General features: G+C 35.7%; 1 protein-coding gene across 1 annotated transcript in view; it reads right to left on the bottom strand.

Annotated features, from left to right (window-relative positions):
* rdog (red dog mine) overlaps window positions 1-23256 on the bottom strand; it is a 33656-nt gene extending 10400 nt beyond the window's left edge. The window contains exon 1 of the mRNA XM_067763605.1: window positions 22547-23256. Within this exon, the coding sequence (XP_067619706.1) occupies window positions 22547-22626 (80 nt within the window). The 5' untranslated portion in view covers window positions 22627-23256. The remainder of the gene's footprint in view (window positions 1-22546) is intronic.
* Window positions 23257-24294: the final 1038 nt, after the last annotated feature.

Here is a 24294-nt window from a genome sequence, read left to right as displayed (position 1 = left end):
CATTTTCTGAATCTGCACTAGAATCAGATGTGTGAACTTGTTCCCATCATAAAATACTACAGCATAGCGTAAGTTAAAAAGGTCATTAACGCGAAAAAATACAAAATCAATATTTGGAGAACTTTACGTCGCCGTTGACATGTAGTTGTTGTATTTCGATAAACTGTCACAGGTCTTGTGAAAACTCGGTTAACCGAAATAAAAATAAAGAAATAAAAACAATTAAAAACAAGTAAGGACGGGACCGTCTTCGGCTGTGCCGAAGACTTCATACCTTTCATGAATGGGGCTGAACAATAATCTTATCCCGTTCGTAATCTCCAAATAATCGGATGTATAAGATAAGAAATATATAGTGAACAGATATACATAAACGATTTTTAAGATAAATATAAAATAAAAAATGGCAAAAAACCCCCTTATCTGAACGATCGGTTGTATGGGATATATATTATATATAGCTCCGATCGAAATGATTTTTACAGGAAATCTTCTATGATATATTAGAATAAATATCACCAAGTTTAACGTTTTTATATTGGAAATTAAGGGAGAAATTGCCAAAAATCTTTCTATCTGAACGATCGGTTGTATGGGATATATAATATATATAGCTCAGATCAAAGTGATTTTTTCAGCAAATCTTCTATGATATATTAAAATATATATTACCGAGTTTCACGTTTATACTTTCTAAATTGCGGCAGAAATGACCAAAATCGTCTAATCCGAACGATCGGTTGTATGGGAGATATATGTTATAGCGGTCCGATCCTACCGGATCCGACAAATGTCTAATATAATAAAAAAATACATCCTTGTGCCAAATTTCATTGAGATATCTCAAAATTTGAGGGACTTGTTTGCGTTCAAACAGACAGACGGACGGACGGACAGACGGACATGGCTACATCAACTCAGTTCGTCGCCCTGATCAATTCGTTATACTTAATGGTAAGTCTATCTTCTATATTTCTCAACGTTACAAACATCGGACCAAAGTTAATATACCATTTCATGTTCATGAAACGTATAAACATATCCTTGGGTTTTTCAAACAGTTGTTGTTTTAAAACGAAGCCGGAGTGACAGTCCTTGGTGGTATGTTATCCGGCTCAGTTGCCAAGCCACGTCAATAACCCTCCTGCAATGATAATTTGCGCCACTAAACAGGCATGTTAGGTTAGCAAAGGATTTTGTTGCTGGAGTTTATTACATTACTAGCAGACTGCATACATTTTAATAACCTTTTTCCGTCTGACTCTGTCCTCCCCCTCTTCAGTTTTCCTAAACATTTTATTCACTCCTTTCTCCGTATTTTCCGCTTAATCTATCTCTATCTTCGTCTCATTCTATCTCTTTCGCGGTCTCCTCCTCTCTTCTCTCTTCTCTCAAGTTCTTCTCATTCCTCTTCATCCCTTATTGCCAGTCCCAGAGGATGGTATGTATTTTGTTCCAGTCCCATTCCGAGTCCCAGTTCCCCTCCGCGTCTCAGCCCAGTCCTAGTCCTAATCCCAGTACCAGTCCGTCTCTGGTCTACTTCCCGGAAAAAAGGATCGTAAATACTAATATAGGCAAATATATATACCTAATTTCAGGCAAATCGAATAGGACGTATGTAAAGAGGTATGTGGGTATTATTAATTCATGTCTTTATTTCGGCTTCGCATGCATATTTATCAGTTTTGCCAGGTTGATGCGACTAAATGGAATATCACAATGAAAATTACTTTAAAAGCAACAGCTTTCATTTGATATCCATATTAAACACACGTTCTAGGAGTCTCCAAGTCCACGTTTTGCCCTATATCTCGAGACCCTAGTCACCCAGCGGTATAAATTATTCTGTACTAAAGCACACATCAACAGCTTCAATTTGATACCAATAATGTAAAAACACATCCTAGTGTTACCCGGGTCCACGTTTTGGCCTATATCTCGAGACCCTAGTCACAAATAGATATGAAAATTACCCTGTACTAAAGCACTCATCAACACCTTTCATTTGATATCCATATTGTATAAACACATTCTAGGGGTGCCCGGGTCCACGTTTTGCCTATATCTCGAGACCCTAGTCACCCAGCGGTATAAATTATTCAGTACTAAAGCACACATCAACAGCTTCAATTTGATACCAATAATGTAAAAACACATCCTAGTGTTACCCTGGTCCACGTTTTGGCCAATATCCCGAGACACTAGTCACAAATAGATATGAAAATTACCCTGTACTAAAGCACTCACCAACAGCTTTCATTTGATATCCATATTGTATAAACGCATTCTAGGGTGCCCGTTTCCACGTTTTGGCCTATATCTCGAGACCCTAGTCACCAATAGGTATGAAAACTACCCTGTACTAAAGCATTCATCAACAGCTTTCATTTGATATCCATATTGTATAAACGCATTCTAGGGGTGACCGGGTCCACGTTTTGGCCTATATCTCGAGACCCTATCCACCAATAGGTATGAAAACTACCCTGTACTAAAGCATTCATCAACAGCTTTCATTTGATATCCATATTGTATAAACGCATTCTAGGGGTGACCGGGTCCACGTTTTGGCCTATATCTCGAGACCCTAGTCACCAATAGGTATGAAAACTACCCTGTACTAAAGCACTCATCAACACCTTTCATTTGATATCCATATTGTATAAACGCATTCTAGGGGTGCCCGTGTCCACGTTTTGGCCTATATCTCGAGACCCTAGTCACCAATAGGTATGAAAACTACCCTGTACTAAACCATTCATCAAAACTTTCATTTGATATCCATATTGTATAAACACATTCTAGGGGTATCCGGGTCCACGTTTTGGCCTATATCTCGAGACCCTAGTCACCAATAGATATGAAAACTACTCTGTACTAAAGCACTCATCAACATCTTTCATTTGATATCCATATTGTATAAACACATTCTAGGGGTACCCGGGTCCACGTTTTGGCCTATATCTCGAGACCCTAGTCACCAATATATATGAAAACTACCCTGTACTAAAGCACTCATCAACACCTTTCATTTGATATCCATATTGTATAAACGCATTCTAGGGGTGCCCGGGTACACGTTTTGGCCTATATCTTGAGAACCTAGTCACCAATAGGTATGAAAACTACCCTGTACTAAAGCACTCATCAACATCTTTCATTTGATATCCATATTGTATAAACACATTCTAGGGGTACCCGGGTCCACGTTTTGGCCTATATCTCGAGACCCTAGTCACCAATAGATATGAAAACTACCCTGTACTAAAGCACTCATCAACAGCTTTCATTAGATATCCATATTGTATAAACACATTCTTGGGGTGCCCGGGTCCACGTTTTGGCCTATATCTTGAGACCCTAGTAACCAATAGGAATGAAAACTACCCTGTACTAAAGCACTCATCAACAGCTTTCATTTGATATCCATATTGTATAAACACATTCTTGGGGTGCCCGGGTCCACGTTTTGGCCTATATCTTGAGACCCTAGTCACCCAACGGTATAAATTATTCTGTACTAAAGCACACATCAACAGCTTCAATTTGATACCAATAATGTAAAAACACATCCTAGTGTTACCCTGGTCCACGTTTTGGCCAATATCCCGAGACCCTAGCCACAAATACATATGAAAATTACCCTGTACTAAAGCACTCATCAACACCTTTCATTTGATATCCATATTGTATAAACACATTCTAGGGGTACCCGGGTCCAAGTTTTGGCTAATATCTCGAGACCCTAGTCACCAATAGGTATGAAAACTACCCTGTACTAAAGCACTCATCAGCAGCTTTCATTTGATATCCATATTGTATAAACACATTCAAGGGGTGCCCGGGTCAACGTTTTCGCCTATATCTCGAGACCCTAGTCACCAACTGTACTAAAGCACTCATCAACAGCTTTCATTTGATATACATATTGTATAAACACATTCTAGGGGTGCCCGGGTCCACGTTTTGGCCTATATCTCGAGACCCTAGTCATCCAGGGGGACAGAAAATACCCAGTATCAAAGTACTCACAACTAACTAACTAACTAACACCACTTTCTTTTATATACATATACTAGCAGACCCGGCAGATGTTGTTCTGCCCTAAATTTGGTCTATCTGCATACATTTTAATATGCTTTTTCCGTCTATCTCTGCCCTCGCCACTCTACACTTTTTCCCAAACTTTTTATTCATTCCTCCCTCCGTATTTTTCGCTTCATCTATCTCCATCTTCGTCTCATTCTATCTCTTTCTCAGACTTCTTCTCCTTCTCTGTTTTCTCTTCTCTCAAGTTTTTCTCATTCTTCTTCATATTTTATTGCCAATCCCAGAGGTTGGTATTTATTTTGTTCCAGTCCTATTCCGAGTCTCTGTCCCAGTCCCACTCCGAGTCGCAGTCTCAGTCCCAGTCCTAGTCCTAATCCAAGTCCCAGTACGTCTCTGGTCTACTTTCCGGAAAAAAGCATCGTAAATACTAATATAGGCAAATTTATATACCAAATTTCAGGCAAATCGAATAGGACGTATGTAAATAGGTATGTGGGTATCATTAATTCATGTGTTTATATCGGCTTCGCATGCATATTTATCAGTTTTGCCAGGTTGATGCGAATAAATCGATTATCACAATGAAAATTACTTTAAAGCTCTCAGCAACAGCTTTCATTTGATATCCATAATACACACACATTATAGCGGTGTAAAACTTACTCTGTACTAAAGCATACATCAACAGCTTCAATCTGATACCCATAATGTAAAAACACATTCTAGGTGTATCCAGGTCCATGTTTTGGCCTATATCTCGAGACCCAAGTCACCCAGGGGTATGAAAATTACCCTATACGAAAGGACTCATTAACAGCTTTCATTTGATATCCATATCCTATAAAAACATTCTAGTCGTACCCGGGTCCACATTTTGGCCTATATCTCGAGACCCTAGTGTCCCAGGGGTATGGAAATTACCCTCTACTAAAGCACTCATCAACAGCTTTCATTTGATATCCATATTCTATAAACACATTCTAGGGGTACCAGGATCCACGTTTTGGCCTATTTCTCGAGACCATGTGCGTCGATCGAGAATTTTCTTTGCTATAAGCCTCACGAAGGCTGAGACCTTTCCAACGAATGCAAAACCGTGGTAATCGGTTGGTGCGTTCTGGAGTTATAGCGTCAGGAAGGAAAACCCGACTTATTTTTTTTTAATTTTGAATTTTTTCTAAAAAAAAATCGTAACTCAAGAATGGCTAAATCGATTTGGGATTTCAAAATCAACTAACCATCATCTCTCCTTCCTGTATCTTTCCTAAAAATTTCATGGCAATCTTTCTATCCGTTCTCGAGTTGTGGAGTGACAATCAAAATGTACACTTCTTTTTATATATATAGATATATATTATATAGAAGATAGAGATATCCATTAGACTGGGTCGAATAAAAAAGTTGGTAAGGTCCGCCCCTAAATTTGAAGATAATGTTGAGAGGGTTTCGGAAAAATTTAAAAAAATTTTGTTTTGCTCCTTCGAAATATAGTCGAAACGGTTTTTTCGTTGTAACTTGGTTATTTGAAGGCCGATTTTTAAAATTGATATGTCATTATTTTGGCCTTGAGAAGCTTCACATTTCCGTTTAATGTCGTTTTAAGCTATGAAGTCGTTTTCACATGACTAGCTCAGGTAACAAAATTTCACCGCCCTGATGTATGTTTTTTTCCTTACCAAATGAAAGTACTTAAAAATTCAAGAAAATGTTGCTTTGAAACCATATTACTAAAATAATAAACAAAGAAGTTGTAGCACTTTCAATATTTATTGTAAATGTTATTTTACCTGATTCTTATTATAATTAGACCTGAAACTCATGATATTTTCGGAGGAAAAATTGCAGGGTTTGCATTGAAAAGTTAATAAAGGTATGCCAAATATCATGAATAGGGGAAGTCAAAGTAAATAAGTGAGTCAAACCTGTTGTTTCGTATTTATAATAATAACAATATGCGACAAAATCAAATTTTTTTCTAGGTATTGGATAAAACTCAATTTTTCGTAGAGATTTTGTTAGCTGACCTAGTCATGTGAAAACGACTTCATAGCTTAAAAGGCCAAAATAATGACATATCAATTTTAAAAATCGGACATCAAATAACCAAGTTACAACGAAAAAAACGTGTCGGCTGTATTTCGCAGGATCAAAAAAAAATTAAAAAAAATTTTTCCGAAACCCTCTCAACATAATCTTCAAATTTAGGGGCGGACATTAGCAACTTTTTTTTTTGTATGGGGGCCAACCCAGTCTAATATCCATTTATCGCAAACTTTATTTTATGTATGTTATTGTTAGGCACATTCAGCCCAAATCTAAACGAAAATTCCGTGCGAGTTTTCTCCCTTCTCCCATTCCTCGTATTCTAAATAAAAATTCCTTGTGAGTTTTTTCACTTCTCCCTTTCCTCCTATTCTGAACGATGTTCGAAAAAGCGGAAACCGGTTATGGGAGAAAAGTAGGTATTATGAATGTGAGGGAGAGGGAGATTTCTCTGCCATTTCATAGGAGTTTTTTCACTTGTTAAATTAAAGGGAATGCATCAAAATAGTTAAAGGAAATTGGTTATTTTAAGAAAGAACACTTATTTGTACAAATTTGTGCTAAAAGATTATTTATATTCTACCACAATATTCTCACTTCTAATACAACAACAACTACAACCACAATATTCTTTATTTTAAGTTGAAAAGTATATCATAAGCAACGGTAGAGCTCTTGGTATACAAATTTGATGCAGCCATCCAGAAATTGCGCAAGGATTTTTTAATAAGGCTTAAATAGATTTTGGCATATGATGAAGGACGAATTCAACTCAACTTGGCCGCCAGAAAATTGCTTTGCTGAATGAAAGCAGGCAACTCCGCCAGATTTGTGTGCGGCCGTCTTCTTCTTATGTTCCGCTGTTGATGTTGCTGTGGCACCAATTCATTACTCATTTCAGTGAATACCACATGAAATGCAATATATACTGTGCAATGTTTATATTTTATTTCTTAATTTCCAACAAATTTGCAACAATAATTAAACTTTTCAATTTTTAAACAAAATAAGAAATGCGCAACGAAATTTCAATTGACAAAACAGCTGACTTGGAATATTCGAAATTCCTATTCCCCAATTATTGTTCTCCCTAGGAGAACAGAATTGGAGGAATTTTTCCGCGGGAATAAAAAAATCCGCGAGAACAAAATTCCGCGAGAATATTTAGAATTGGTCTGAATATATTTTAGAGAACGCCATAAGAGTGACATCAAACTGCCACGAGAGGGCAATAAACTTCAAGCAGTTTTCGAATGTTGTCTTGCGCTTATTAAATAAATAATTGTTGTACAAAAAACTTATTATGACTAAAGGCCGAATTAATGGTGACTTATAACCATAAAGCCATAACCAGACAAAACAGCTGATCGAACCAACCTTATGGAAATCAATGTAATCGATTAATGGTGCCATACCATAACGCTAACGCCATAGCCAATCAATTGGTTTTTGGTTTCTCGCCATATCCATAACCTAAAAATATTTGAGTTGGAGAATTTGATAACTTTTTTTAGATTTTCTTCATTGTTTTGGATACGTTATGACCAAGATACTTATTTTTTGTGGAATATGTTTGTAATTTTTTGCGTTTTCATCATTTTTATGAAATTTTCACAATTTTTAGATTAAGGCACCATTAATCGATCACAGTGAGATGGTTATGGATATGGGTATGGTTACGACTATGGCCTTAGGGTTAAGGAAGTTTAATTTGGCTTTTATTTACGTTGTTCATTAGGGCGTTTCAAAAAAACAATTTTGTTCATGAAACGATGCTTAAAAGTTTTGTTTACATTCCGAAATAGGCCTCTAAAAATAAGAGCCCCTTACATACATTAATATTAAGTTGGCCCGCATGGCACTTCTAAGTTTTCAATACAAATGGGAAAATTTAATTGCATGTCTATTGATACCTATCTTACGGAGTGCTGCAGAAAGAAACGTTTGACATATTCTATAGGAAAGCATAAAACTCTTTATACACGTCCAAAAATATCGGGAGGAGTGTACCCCACCCCATTGGTGGGTGGGCCAGGGTAATTTTTTATAAGCGCGGCCTAGGGCAAACAACGCAGACAAATGTTCTGCGTAAAAATACTTTGGATCACATCCCCGCTTTTGGAGGTACCCGCGGTCATTTTTCGTCAATATCTTTTAAACGATCTGGCACCAAAATGCGTCTTTTGATACCATATGACAAATGGTGACGTATAGAATTATCAAATATTTTTTATAGAGTTTTACCATTTAAAAAAACAGAATAAAAAATCAAAACTTGAAAAATGTCACCTTTTTCACAATACTACTAGTATTTCTTCCTAAAAAAAATTAAAAGGGTGAAATTTTTCATATTTTGATTTTTTTGTTTTATTTTTTAAAATGGTAAAATTCTTTTCAAATTGCAAAATTCCAAATTGCAAAAAAAAAGTACACAAATAAATACACTTGTTTATTTATTTTCGTTTTTACATAAAAAAATACTTCACAAATTGTTTAAATTCATTTTTTACTTAATTTTTATTGGGATCTTACAATTCGTCTTACTAAGGTGACTTCAACGATCCACTACTCGTTGCATGGTTATTCAAGGAAAAATTAACACTTTTACACATTCGTATGTGATATTGAGCATTCTACAGAAAGGTTTTATTAAAGTTTTAGTTACTAATTCAAAAAAATATTCGAAGTTAACGCCCATGGGTATTTCAAGCTTTAAGTGTATGTAACCACGAAGAGTTCTTAAGCTAGTCTACTTAACAGATCGAACCTTGTCAGAATTTTCCCCAGGATTCTTAACAAACTTTATTTCAATGTTCAATGTCATAATATGTGGTAAATTGATTAAAAGTAAAATTGTCTTTAAATTTAAAAATTTGTTTGTAAAGTTCGGTTGGGTTTCAATTAAAAATTCAAGTTGGTCGGACATTGTTCAATACCATTCAGAAGATATTGAGTTATTGCAGCCATTATAAAGTTCAACGAAAAATTGAGTTGGTCTATGAATACTATAGGCTTTTATTTAAAAGCGTTGCGGCTGAATAATTTATTTTTATATGCATACATTTTTGGTATATTGATAGAAACATTTTCGGAGAAGGTGGCAACACTGATCTGAAAAGTGCTTATATCGAATTAGGTTTTTTATTTGGTTGGTTGCTTCTCAAATTTCAATATTTGGACACCTGCTAGTTAAGTCAAATTATGGGATACATATACATACATATGTATGTATGTAGTCATATCCATAAAATTTTCGTATGGCTATATAACGCGCTCCGAATCGCCATCTTTTTAATTTTAACATATGGGATATTCCATGGTCCTTAGAGCAGTTTGCATGTTGGAATTTTTCGGGAAAACATCGACCTGTCTAATGTATTGATTAAATAATACATTGTTTGCAGTCACAACGAATATACATATTGTAACGAGTTTACAATTGCAATCTTCTGCTAACGTTCGTATCGCTAAACTGTTGAATAAATAAAATAACTCCAATATTGAATAATGGAAAAATGGCATTTATTAAAGTACTTCACAATAACACTTATACTTTGCAACTAGCTTGCTTAATAACCAAACTGACTGATAGCTTAAATGAAACTGATTCTCGCCTCTACTATTGTCGCCTTTTTATACTGTCTGATTTCCTCGTTGCATATTTCTAGGCTTTTCTAATTCCAGAACTTACTAGTTAGTTATAAATTTCTCAGCTACAACTACAGATGTATAATTTTTATAGCTTCTCTCATACCCCATGCGCTTGTATGTGTGAGCGACACTTCCACAATTATAATTGCATACCTTAAGGAGCATCTCAGATTAGATATCTGCATGTGTTTGTGCATCTCTTCTCCGCTGCGTGTACGTACATAGGTGTACACAAAGTAATAAAAATATTGATGTGCATTCACGTCACTGCTTAGCATCGGCATAGAGATGGCAGTACCCCTTAGTGTTGCTAACAATCGTAACAAGCAACGCACAAGCACATGCAGATATCTTATCTGAAATGCTCCTAAAGGTATGCAATTGTGATTGTGGAAGTGTCGCTCACACATACAAGCGCATGGGGTATGAGAGAAGCTATAAAAATTATACATCTGTAGTTTTAGCTGAGAAATTTATAACTAACTAGTAAGTTCTGGAATTAGAAAAGCCTAGAAATATGCAATGAGGAGGTTGGACAGTATAAAAGGGCGACAACAGTGGAGGCGAGAAATCAGTTTCATTTAAGCTATCAGTCAGTTTGGTTATTAAGCAAGCTAGTTGCAAAGTATAAGTGTTATTGTGAAGTAATTAAAAAAGGCCATTTTTCTATTATTCAATATTGGAGTTATTTATTCAACAGTTTAGCGATACGAACGTTAGCAGAAGATTGCAAATAAGGGGAATTGCAGTAAATTCGTTACAATTGGTGTCAGAAGAGGAATTGTTGAATAAATTCCGAAGACTTCGAATACAACTTGGACATGCCAAAGTTAAGTGATTTGAAGATCCAGCAACTGAAGAAGGAGTTGAAGAGCCGTAGATTGAATACAACCGGCATTAAACTAGAACTTCGGGAACGACTACGACAGGCAATGGAATTAGAAGGAATCGACGAGGAAGAGTACGACTTTCATCTTGAAAGCGAGGAAACAACAAAAATGGAAGAAACACCGCAGACAGTTACGAGCACAGACTTGAACATGATTTTGGCTGCAATATCTGCACAAACATCGACAGTAGCATCAATGTCGTCGCAAATGTCAGAAATGTCGTCAGAAATAACAGCGAAGATTGAAGCACAGGAAACACAAACATCATCACAACTGGAAGAACAGAATACGTATATGGTATCCCAATTGGAACCGCAGGGAACCCGTATAACATCACAATTGGAAAAACAGAAGACATATTTGGCATCTCAACTGGAAGCGCAAGAGGCACGTATATCTGAAATGTCGGCACAAATTTCGGAACAGGTATCATCGCAGCTCTTTGTGAAACTGGAAGAGCAGGATGCAAAAATTTTACAACTCGAGGATAAAATTGATGCCGAGATACAAGCGCTAAAATGTCGTATGGAGCAGTTACAACTAAACCGCCCAGCTGTTTCAGCGAGTAATCCAAAGGTAAAAACACCATCCTTTGACGGTTCTGTTCCTTTCCAGGTCTTTAAGCTACAGTTTGAGAAGACCGCAGCAGTGAATAACTGGAATGCTGAAGATAAAGTTGCTGCACTCTTCGTATCATTGAAAGGACCAGCTGCCGAAATCTTACAGACAATTCCAGAGAACGAACGCAACAGTTATGAAGCATTGATGGCTGCTGTAGAACGACTTTATGGAAGTGAGCATAGAAAACAGATATTCCAAATTGAGTTGCAAAACCGCTACCAAAAAGCAAATGAGACATTGCAGGAGTTTGCTTCATATATTGAAACATTGGCTCATCTTGCAAATGCGGACGCACCCGTGGAATACACTGAAAGGGTACAAATTCAGAGCTTCATAAATGGCATACGAGATGTGGAAACGAAGCGGGCTACATATGCGAATCCAAAACTAGCATTCGCAGAAACGGTATCACATGCTCTGATTCAGGAACAGCGTCGCTTCTGTGTAAGGCAGTTTTCAAAACACGCCGTGTGGAAGTAGAAAGGCCAGAGTGGGTAGACGCCATATTGGAGTCGATGAAAGGATCGCAAAAGCGGAGTGAAAGAGTTATCAAATGCTTCAAATGCGGGAAGCCCGGTCACATTGCACGTCATTGCCATCTTGGTCCTGGTAGTTCCAACTTGGGTGGCCGTAAACGCAAAGCTGGAGGAGATGGGCAAGAGCGTACCAGATGTAAAAATCGAGAGCTAGATCCAGCTATTGAATGTCCTGTGATATCTGTGTCGCAGATTGGAAGGAAATTAAGCAGTCTTACCGTCAGAGGGAATGTGGATGGCAAGTAGCGTGTACTGACTGTAGGTACGGGCGCCTCTCATTCATTGATTCGATCTGATTTAGTCAACAGGAGAGTAAAACCGTTACCTGAAGCAAGGTTGCGTACGGTCACAGGCGAGTATAACCAAGTCCAGGGAGAAGTGATATGTGAAGTCCTAATTGGGAAAGTCATGGTTCTACACAAATTCGTTGTGGCGGAGATCATTGATGAAGTCATATTGGGAGTGGACTTCTTAGTTTACCATGACATCAGGATCGATATGCCAAGAAAGATTATGCGCTATGAGAACCAGGATGTGCCACTTAACTTCAGTTTGGAAGAAGGGTTCAGCAGTAATCGAGTGCTGGTGAAAGAGATTCGACAAAAACCGCAAAAGTCAAAGGCAGCAGATCGGGCAAGGGTTGATGGAACGAATAGGCCAAACAAATCAAAACCGAAGGTACGTGTGAGAGAAACACTGGCATTGAAAAGCCCTAACGGACGTACTAAAACGAAGGAAAGAATATCGTAGAAAGAATGCAAGGGTGGTTTCAAGCCAGGGCACACTACTGGTGTGAAGCTTCGGAACGATCTTGATTATGCAAAGCAAATCCGTCCAGCGCAAGCTCTACGAAGTAGTTCATTGGCCAAACAACAGAGTGTGAAGGAACGAACCAGAGTATTGAGTAGTACGATGAAACACAGGTACGATGAGAACAATAATTCGAAAGGTTTCTTGGCGGGAGATTTGGTACTGTTATACAACCCTCACCGGCGGAAAGGTGTTTCCCCCAAATTTCGGTGCAGTTGGGAAGGCTGGTACAAAGTTGTGAAGAAGATCAATGACACCATCTACCGCATACAAACAATTGGGAAACCACGAAGTAGAAGGGTGGTTCATTTGGAGATGCTAGCAGCGTTTAGATTGAGAGATTTGTCTGATCGGGACGACCAGACTTAGGTGGAGGGATGCGTTACGAATGTTGGCGGCACTAAGGGGTACTGCCATCTCTAGGCCGATGCTAAGCAGTGACGTTAATTCGCATCAATAATTCAATCATTATGTCTACACATGCGCGTGCACGCGGCGGAGAAGCAACGCACAAGCACATGCAGATATCTTATTTGCAATGCTCCTAAAGGTATGCAATTGTGATTGTGGAAGTGTCGCTCACACATACAAGCGCATTGGGTATGAGAGAAGCGTAGTTGTAGCTGAGAAATTTATAACTAACTAGTAAGTTCTGGAATTAGAAAAGCCTAGAAATATGCAATGAGGAGGTCGGACAGTATCATTTAATACTGTTTTCACACAGAAACTTAATGATCTCATTTCACCTGCTAATGAAATCGTAAATTTTTTGCTTTCACACAGAAGTAACTGCTCGATTAATATGAAGGATGAGACAGACAATCATGGCGGAACGATACATGGTGACATACCTACAAACAAAAAAAATTCCATGTACTTGTAAATTCGATGGACAAATGTCAAAATCGTACTGCGCCGGTAGTTGATGTATCAAATCAAATAAAAAAGGTTATAATCAGCTGTTCGATGCGGCCACCTTGTATCGTTCCGCCATGCAGACAATGACATTTGCTTTGACAAATGACATTTTTAAGCACTGACCACACCAAAAACTAAGAAGCGGAAACGGAAGCCGAACGCTGCCAACAGAGTTGCATTGTGCTTTTGACTTCATTAGGCATTCGATTAGCTACTAATGAAATAATAATAGATTCGAATTTTGTAGGGAAGATTGAGCTCAATAAGCGTCTTAATGTAAAAACTGCCTTTATTATTCAATAAGCCGTCTGTGTGAAAACAGTATAAGCCATTGTAAATTTTGCCAAGTAGCGCAACTAACAGCTGATCGGTGAAATTCGCACATTCACACGCACAGTTCTCGACTCAATTTCAAAAAAAACAAAACTTTAGATTATTTAGCTTAAATTTTAAAGTGAGATAAACCTTACCAATTGATGTATAAATAGAATATATAAGGCTTATTTGTTGTTATTAAAAGAATCCTTTTATTTATATTAAAGTTTTTAACATTTTTTTTCAATTTTAATTTAATAATTTCATGCGTTTTTAAAGCATTTTCGTGCATTGAAATACAACCATGTGCATATACGTTTTGACATTATATTTCGTACTCGTTCGTGTTTGCCATTCTCATTGTTTCTAAATTCGTAAACAAGGACTGTAGTTATTCGGTGTGATTTTTCGAAAAAATTTATAATTTTTGTGAAATTTTACACTTAATCTGTGGTATTGTGGTGGTCAAAAAGGTTTTGTGCAAAAATACTTTGGCTTACAACGCGACAATGTATTTCGTAATGTCGAAGTACTTATATGTGTATGTATTTGATATGGATGCTTACATTTGAGAACACGGTTGCCATCTCAGTCCATTTGGACAAAAAATGGCTCTTTTCAACCCCATATGGTCCGCTGGTCCCTATTTCTCAATTTTGGTTCTTGTTCGGCACGGATTTGGTACTTTTATTTCTTTTTCACTGAAACAAAAATTCAACATACTGCTAATAAAATTTTCGGCAAATCTATTACCCACACATAATTTTCAATTTACTTCTGTAAACCCATTGTAAATATTGTAAAACTATCGATATGAAAATAGATGGCAACCTTGAAAATAAATATGGTGGCCGGTACTTCCGGTAAATCTAAAGATTCGAAAGGTCGTGTTTCAACTTAATCATTAAATATCGTATAAAATAATTGAAATACCTAACCAATTTACACTTCAATGGAATTCTTACCACGAAAATTGCTCTATCTATAAAATGTAGCAGAAAAATGACATTTCACCCGGTAGGTAATTTAGGCAAGGCATTAAAAAAGGAAGTGTTGAATGTTCGGGCAATCACATTGTCATTAATTTTTGATGAAACAACGGACTTATCAGAAAAAAGACTTGTTTTAGTGGTTACATATTTCGATTGGTATTCAGTTATTACACAGTTGAAACTTTTAAGACAATTGATTTTTAGTCTGAGTTCCAACTCACACTTACTGAATCTAGGCTCTGGTATGAAGTTTAAACTGTTAGCGAAAAAGTAAACATCTATAAAAATAGCATTAACACCACTGCTTAGTTTTATTTACGATTTACTGAGTTTGCCACAATGCAAATTTTTTAACCGTTCTTTAATAAAACCTAACTGCGCTATGCACTTTATTCCATTGCAATCAAGCAAAACTAGGTTCACAACGTTTGATTGGTGAAAGACATAAGGGGGACTCATGTAACCGTATAAATGCCTTATAAAGTGTGTAAACATATAAATTTATCTAGTGCGTAAACGAACTGTCAAATTTTGTATGAAAAATCATTTACACAATTTGTATAAATTTACGCGCACATTTCATTACGCGGTAAACTCAAAGGAATGCAACCTTGCCGACATTACAGCAGGCATTTTTATCAGAAATCTCCAACATTAGCAAGTCATTTACAAGAATATCTTAGTACAGACGTTTTAGTTTTGATTTTTCACTTAATCTTGGCATTTTTTAATTTGTATAACAATCTAAATATTTTTGTTTGGCAATAATACATCTGATAAACAATCAAGTTTATCAAGAGTATTACTAGGTGCGTTCATATAACAGCGTGTGTAAATGGATATAATTTTAAACCTTATAAGTTTATATGCTTTTAGTTAAGCTATAGGATGGTACTCACAGATTTGCTTGGATAGGCTTTTATGGGAATGGCCTCTTGACGGTTGTTTACGGATGCACTGGCTTGGCACGGCGATGATAGCGCCTTGGCGGCGGTGACGACGATGAACTGGTAGCGGTGTTGTGGTGACGACAATACAGCGGCGGTGACACACGCCAGTCTCTTCGTGAAATGGATGGCGTTACGTTGAATATGTCCAGCAATGTGTAGTTGCTGACACTCTGCACTTTGCACACCTCTAAGATGGCGACTACTCCTCAAGCACAATGAAAGACACTTTTAAATTCGTAAGGAACACTCCTTTTCTTTAATTTATACGGCCTTTATAAAGCTTACAAAATGTTTAGTATCCCTTTCAATGAATATAACAATATAATGTCGGTATGCGGGCGCAATTATCGTGATTTGTAGATCAAACAAAAAAAAGTTGGCGAAAGACTCTCGATGAGTTTTAACAAAGACTTTGTTAAGCAGCAAGCAAGCGACGAGGTATTTTCGAACACTTATTTAGCGCGATATACCAATATAGGGCTGACTTTCTGTAGCGATAATAATTCACAAACCGCAGGAACTATATTGTAGAATATTTTATAATTACTAAAGCGAAAACGAGATATTTTATAAATCTTTATGATTTCCAAAAAAACCGCGCACAAAAAGGTTGAAAATATAATTTTTTGCGACCGAATTATTGAGCAAGGATGACCATTGTGAATGATGACAAAGTGTGATCTCTTCTGCATAAACGTCAAAATTCCAAAGTGATTGGATCACCTGATTCGTATTTGACTATCGCTGTCTCATTCTGTATCTCTTTCTATCACCCGCTGAAGATAGGCGCCGCCATATTGAACAGCCTGTCAAAACGCTGAAAAGAGCCATATTGAACAGCCTGTCAGGCAGTTGACAGATAAGAGATCACACTTTGTCATCATTTACAATGAGGATGACAACGAATGATAATAATTTTTTTCAATAACCAAGAGGTAGTGGTTTTTTGACAGGTTGACGATCATGCCATATCGCCATCCTGTACTTGCGGCGAATTGAACTTGGTGGATTTACGCGGTGGAGGCTGCCACATGTCCATGAGGGTTCCCAGTGAGAAATTTAACGGTAAGTTATATTCATTTCTTTTGGGGAATATAATAGGATACAATTCAATGTAATATATAATTCAATATTTATACAATTCAATGTAATAAAAATATATAATACAAACTACGGGTTATAAAGAAATTCATATATACGTATGTACAAGGGGGAGATGGGACGGGTGGCAGCCTACGCCGCGTAAACAGCTTTCATGAGTCACCCTATAGACTAATCCTAGAAATGTGAACATATAATACCTAAAGGTGCACTTCATTTTTGTTTGTGCAGTTTGAATTAAAACCAAGTTTCTACTTTATTAAAATTTTATATATTAAACCATTGAAACATCCCAATTGTTTGTATACCAATAAAAAAACTAAAATTTGGTTCTTTTTTTTTTTTTTTTTTTGAGATCTGGTCTTTTTTTTTGATGCATTTTGGTCCTAAATGAAAACATGGTGTGGCAAACGTGTTTGAAAACGCATGTGACAAGGTAGCATTTTTCAGAATAATTTTTTTTTTTAAATAATGAAATAATAGTATGGAAGCGACAGCCATAGTAGTAGACATGTATGTGAAAATTAGCAAAGTTTAAAAAACAAAGCATTTTTTCTTTGAAAATAATTTAAGGGAAGATGCACACGAGGCGTATCTTCATAGACGCGTATTAGGTACAGCATAAGAAATCTTGAGGCGTAGAAAATCGTAGCTCCATTCCATATTTTGTACGCGTCTACGAAGCTATGTCTCGTGTGTATCTTGCCTAAGTTTAGCTTCTTACGAGATCCAACATTTTTAATTAATAATGATAAATAAAACGTGAAGCAACTAGGCTTAAGGTGACTTTTTGAGTCGTTTTGGTACTTGCGTTGCCCCTACATCTGACTTTGAACACACTCGCTTTAATTGCTTCAATCTATAAGCAACGCACCGCCAACGTCAAAGCAAAACACAAATAATTAAAAACTTAGGGTTCTTCTATGTTAGCGTTCACGGAAGATGGTGAAAACGGCCCCTGGAATTGTTATCTTATATAGCCAAAGAAAGTTATGCATAAGCAAAATTTAGTCAGCACAAAACGAATAGTTAGAGAAAATTTTAAATATAATGCATATGTATAAAATGCATGCAATGTATGAAATCATTTTTATTATATAAAATTAGTTTGACATATCAGATTTGTCAATATTATTTTAGTCCTGCTACTTTAAACACATTTATAATATTTAAGAAGAATATTTAAGAAGTAAGAGACATGATTAATGCTTACATTAATACGTGTTTCATTTATTTTCATTGAGGAATAAGTTCGTAAAAATAAAAAGCGCGTTTTTATAAAGTGCATGCGAAGCTCCATAGATAAAATTAGAATTAGAAGGGACATTGATTTATATATTACTTTTTTAAAATGAAAATCTCCTGCTAAAAAAGGAGCAAAACCTAACTACATTTTTTCATTTTCGTACTTAACTACACTCCCTTTTGTGATTCAGGATTTCGGGCAAATTTTGAAAAAACTCCGAACATCAATTCCTTCATTATATGACATTCGACTGCCTATTCCACTGCCTTCCACTCTATTCGCAACATAAGCTCTATTTAAGCTGCCAAACTATATAGTAAACAATGATTTAAGCTATCAGTCAGTTTGGTTATTAAGCAAGCTAGTTGCAAACATAGTGTACCTATACAAGTGTGTCAACTGAGCGATAAACGTCAAAACTACAAACATTGTGAATGATGACAAAGTGTGATCTCTTCTGCATAAACGTCAAAATTCCAAAGTGATTGGATCACCTGATTCGTATTTGACTATCGCTGTCTCATTCTGTATCTCTTTCTATCACCCGCTGAAGATAGGCGCCGCCATATTGAACAGCCTGTCAAAACGCTGAAAAGTAGCCATATTGAACAGCCTGTCAGGCAGTTGACATATAAGAGATCACACTTTGTCATCATTCACAATGACTACAAACAGCCTCGTTCACCTGATGCAAATCTCAGGTCTATAGTTGCATTTTTGGTACGTAAGAGTACTTCAAGCTGAGTTGCATTTGATAGTTTAAATAAACTTTGTAGTATTTACAGATGAAATAGTTGCATATATTTCCGCGGAAATAAGAATACTAGAAGATTTGTAGCCTGCAACAATTCGGAAACATACGGAAAGCAAAATTTATTTAAACTAGAGTGAAAATATAAAACGGCACACGTGTAACATTGAAAAATTTCACTTCTAAGTCTGTTTACACAAATTCATAAGGGCAAAATTATATAAACGCTTTGGTCGCTTCAAAGCAAAGATAACGTACGGCGTTTCATTGTTCTTCGTATGGCGTAGTCAAAGCGTAGGCACGCAACCAAAGCATTTATGTAAATTTTTCGATACTTCGCCCGACAGATGAATTAATGAATGCAACACAACCAAAGCGTCTGTGTAAATCCGCCTTACAAGCCAACCTAATAAAACCGCACTGCGTTTTTTTAGCGCACGCAAACAACCAGCGTTTTTTGCCTAAACCCAAATAAGCATGCGTTGCGACAATGTAAAGCATGTGTGCAAACGTCAAATCTAAATGTCACACAGAACAAAAATTGGAAATCGAGTTAGGTTTTCACGCAGCAAATTCAATTTGGGTTGCTCTCATACAAGTTGTATGTGCATGAGACATTTTTGACAGAAAATGACTTGCGTGCGTTTATATTAGGTTGGCTTGTTAATTTTTGTAGCTGTGAAAGTCTCCTGCAAATAAAATGGTGCTATAAGTGCGAACAAATCAAACTCCTATATGACACTACTTTATTTTCTATGTATTTTTCTCTTATATATTTTGTCGAAGGAGCCAATAAGGTTTCAGTACTGGTGTAAGTGTGTGAACTCTATTTAAAAAAACTAACGAAATACAAGAAAAATATAACGTAGTTCATTAAAAAAAAAAAACAAGCCAGTTTGTATTTCGATAGGGTTTTTTGACATTGGGCCGTTTTTTCCTGACAAGTGAAAATTTTGTTTTTAGTTTCAAAATTTTGTGCATAAAAACACAACTAAATTCAAAGTGTAAATTGTGTGTGCAAATGAGTTTTCAAGAAGTGTACATTTTTCAGTTTTTCATTGTTAAGGAATTGACCTCCAGATTCTACACAAATATAGTGAACTTGGATACAGAAGTTCAAATTAAAAAGTTTTTCACAATTATTTGAAAAACTCTACGTTTTTCTGCTTTTTGCACTTAAAGGAGTAACCCTCCGTAATAAACTAAACTTTTAATGAAAATCAATAACTCTGAACTGAACACTTTTCGCCATGACATAAAATTAAATAGCTGTGGAACAGGAGCAACACTTTTGTGACTACATAAACCCTGCTTCAATCTTTTACGTCTCTGCACAGAACCCTAATTGACCGTTTTCAACCGAAACAACAATGGCAACCCAGATTTTTTTTTTTAAGCGAGTGCCTGTCAGAAAGAAGTCAACACACTTGTACTTGTACACTATGGTTGCAAAGTATAAGTGTTATTGTGAAGTACTTTAATAAAGGCCATTTATCCATTATTCAATATTGGAGTTATTTATTCAACAGTTTAGCGATACGAACGTTAGCAGAAGATTGCAAATAAGGGAAATTGCAGTAAATTCGTTACAATATGTAGTATATATGAATATTGAAGCAGCCTTTCAATTGAAGATAATTAATTTTTTATTATCAAAAAAAAATTATATATGTTTTTAATTTAAAGAATAATTCCAAGATAAAGAATAATTGAATTTTATATACAAATGGACATTAATCAACATTTCTACTAGAAATTTGAGTACAAAAATAGCAGCCGCAGTTCTTGATACAAACTTGATAGCACAAATTTAAAATTTCGATTAAATCACGAGCCGCGAGCTCGGCACCCCGAAATACTGAATATGATTTGGCCAAACTTGGGGGTTAATTTGGCTCTAACTCTCCAAGTAATTCGAAATTTTCTTGATCATTATTGAAAATTCGGCACACATAAAGTAAATTATATACATGTGACAATTCCAGTTCCGAACAACTGAGATGGCAACCGAAGAGTATGTTTTGTACCGTCGTATGCGGAGAAAAACATGCCACTCAGATTGAGTTATCACCAAGATAACGGTACAAAACATACTCTTCGGTTGGTATCTGAGTGTTTCAGAAACGGAATTTCCACATGTATGCAATGACCAAGTCAATTCCCTGACCCCAACCCGATTGGAAACTTGTGAAGTGACCTTAGAAGATGACTGGAGTCCTTTTCATTTCAAAGAAGCGAGTTATTTTGCCAGAAGATGAAGGATTGGGATGGGATAGCACTCCACTGGAAGCCTGTCAAAAATTAATTAAAGTCGTGACCAATGGTAGAGGCTAAGTTATACAAAACATGGAGGAGATACCGGTGATTAAAATAACAGTGGAGTAAGGAATTATATTTCAATGGTGCACTTTGATTTTTAAGAAAAGTTGGATACCCCTATTATTTTGACCAACGAAATTTTTTTATTATGATACAGTTATCTTTGAAATAATGAATTATAATAATTTTCATATATTTAGTATAAGTAACTAAAGTTATTAATATTACCATACAAAATTTGTTTTCATTCGCAAAATCTTTTAATGATATAGAACCAAAGCTGTGTACACCTATTATTTTGGTCATGTCACCGGACCCACAAATCTCATTCGACATGTAACACAAAACCAAGTATAAACACATACAATTTGCCAACAAGCTATGGGCAATTTTTAAAATTTCACCCAAAGTGTCGTGCGTTTAACCTTAAGGCAATACTGCACGTGTTCTCGTTATCGGTTTTAATTTTTTTTAAAATGAAGAAAATTGTATAAAAAACTTTAAAAATCTAGATATTCGTGTAACTGTCACGGCAGTGGATTTCTAGTCGAGGTTAACAACTTTACATTCGAGTACTCTTATTCACTGAATTAACTCGTACATTTAAATATTGTAGGACAGTTTTAATCAAGTATTCTTGATTGAGAAAAGAAGAAATATTGTTGCTGAAACTTATGAAACGTTGTATGCAAAAATAAGAAATTCAACAAATTCGACAACTTCATCATCGCAACCCGTTAATATTTCGGTCCCTCCTTTTCCACTTTGGTGGATTTTGGAGAGATTCGATTTTTCGAATGGGAACACTTGACGTGAAAAGCCCCATATATAATAATTTGTAATAGGTATACATATGTCATTTATGTACTTTCATGTTAATTTCACTATTTGCTTTTGAAATTTTAAATCAATGAACGGAATGAGCCTATTAAATTTAAGTCTATCAGAGTGAAAGTTTAAAATTAAAAAAAAAAAAATGTTTTGTTCTTTTCAAAAACATTTAGAATTTTAGGTACATTTTTATGTTAATTTGAATTTAGATTTCCATATATGTATGTGTGTGTGGCATACGAAGGGGGCAATGCCCCCTTCTCCATGACTACGCCCTTGCATGTTTGAATACTTTTGTTCTTTAACATTTCATAGCAGCCAACCCAACAATTTTTTCTCATTGTTTTATATTTTGTATATATGTATGTAACTATTTTGTATTTTGATTGTTCTTTGTCTATATCCCATAGATAATTCACATAAATATGTATCTAGTCCAATGACCTTTATTTACACACTCATTTATTTAAATGCAATATTATATAGTAAATAAAACTTAATAAATATATGAACAAGTCTTACCAGAAGCTCCACCGTGAGAGGCAGTTTACCGTTGTGTATGGATTTTTTGGGCGCTCAATCTTTTTTCTAGTCCGGTTCATTATATTCTACTATTTACTACTACTACTTGATTAACAGTTATTTTTTTTTATTTTTCCAAATACAATTATTATCACTCTTTTTGAAGCGTGTCGCCCAACTTTTCACAGAATTATTTTCACAACATAGTATGTACATATGTACATACACATATTTATTTGTTGTTTACACTTATCACTTTCGCTAACAGGAATCGAATCACACGGTACAAATTATACAAATATTTCCACAAAAATGTTTCTTTCTTTATCAAATAATCAATATTTATTGTAACAAAAACTGTGTCGGGTACCTGCGGCTAATTGACAAGATCACAAATTGTTATATGTAGCTTCTTTTCATATCTTTTGCAATTTTTCTGTTCTGTATGTACATTTGTATGTATGAGTATTTACTATATACATAAAAAACATGCAATTAAAGTTGTTTTTTCAGTTTTATTGAAATTTAGATTATTTTTTATTAACGATAATTATGCATACATTTTTTAATATAAGTATATCTTTGTGCTCGTTCTCAACTTGTCTGCCGTGATATACAAATGTACACAAGTTCATATGGCAATGAAATTAGTATACCGCTAATGAATTCCTCTTAATGGCAGAACGTAGCAGATGCACAGAGTCAACTGAAAAGTCAGTTCTTTAGTTGGAAGCTAAATGGGGATGATTAATATATATATGGGCTCTATTCATAAATGTATGTATATACACATATATTAGGATTGTCTCGAATGTGGAGCTATCTGACAAACCGAATGCGAATGTCAAGCATTGTAGAGAACAAATTTTCTCGGTCAGTTGGTCACATTGTGTTTTAGTACTTAACAGTATTTTCTGCTTTCGTTTTTTTTTCCAAAAAAAAGTGTGGATTATTGCAATCGATTTTAAATTAAGTTAGATTCTTGAAACTTGGCATATGGTGACAATGCTACTTAAGGTAAAAAATTGAGAATACATTTTCCCGTTGATTTAAACCTGTAGTGCAAAACTGGTGCTTTGTGTGTCTCCCATTTTTTTCCCGCAGGGTTGCTACCCATTACCTGAGGAATCAGTACGGCTCTTCGACGAAGATTGCTCGACGGTTACATGCCAACCTAATATAAACGCACGCATGTCATTTTCTGTCAAAAATGATCATGTACATACAACTTGTATGAGAGCAACCCAAATTGAATTTGCTGCGTGAAAACCTAACTCGATTCCAATTTTTGTTCTGCGTGACATTTAGATTTGACATTTCACACATGCTTTACATTGTCGCAACGCATGCTTATTTGGGTTTGGGCAAAAAACGCCGGTTGTTTGCGTGCGCTCAAAAAATGCAGTGCGGTTTTATTAGGTTGGCATATAACACACTTCCCTCCTAAACTTAAAAATAAAAATAAAAAAATAAATAAAAATACGAATTAAAGCCCATAAACCATCCGAAGATAGCCAATAACGTAGGGTTTTGGTACAACCAATTTCATTGTTGACTTGTTTAGAATAAATAAATATATTGTGGAAGCTTTTTTTGTTTTCATAATTTCGATACGAATACTATCTGATGTAATATGCCGTTTCTTTTTATACATTTTATATGTTTCGGTAATATTCCACCTGACTTCCTGTAATTAAAAATCATATAGAGGTCCAAACTGAGGTCAAAACTTACTTAAATATATGAAA

This window comes from Eurosta solidaginis, chromosome 1 (assembly GCF_040869045.1).
Source record: "Eurosta solidaginis isolate ZX-2024a chromosome 1, ASM4086904v1, whole genome shotgun sequence".
In the NCBI taxonomy this organism is placed as follows: Eukaryota; Metazoa; Arthropoda; class Insecta; order Diptera; family Tephritidae; genus Eurosta; species Eurosta solidaginis.
Note: the sequence above shows the minus strand (reverse complement) of the source record. Positions and strands in the feature narration are given on the sequence as shown.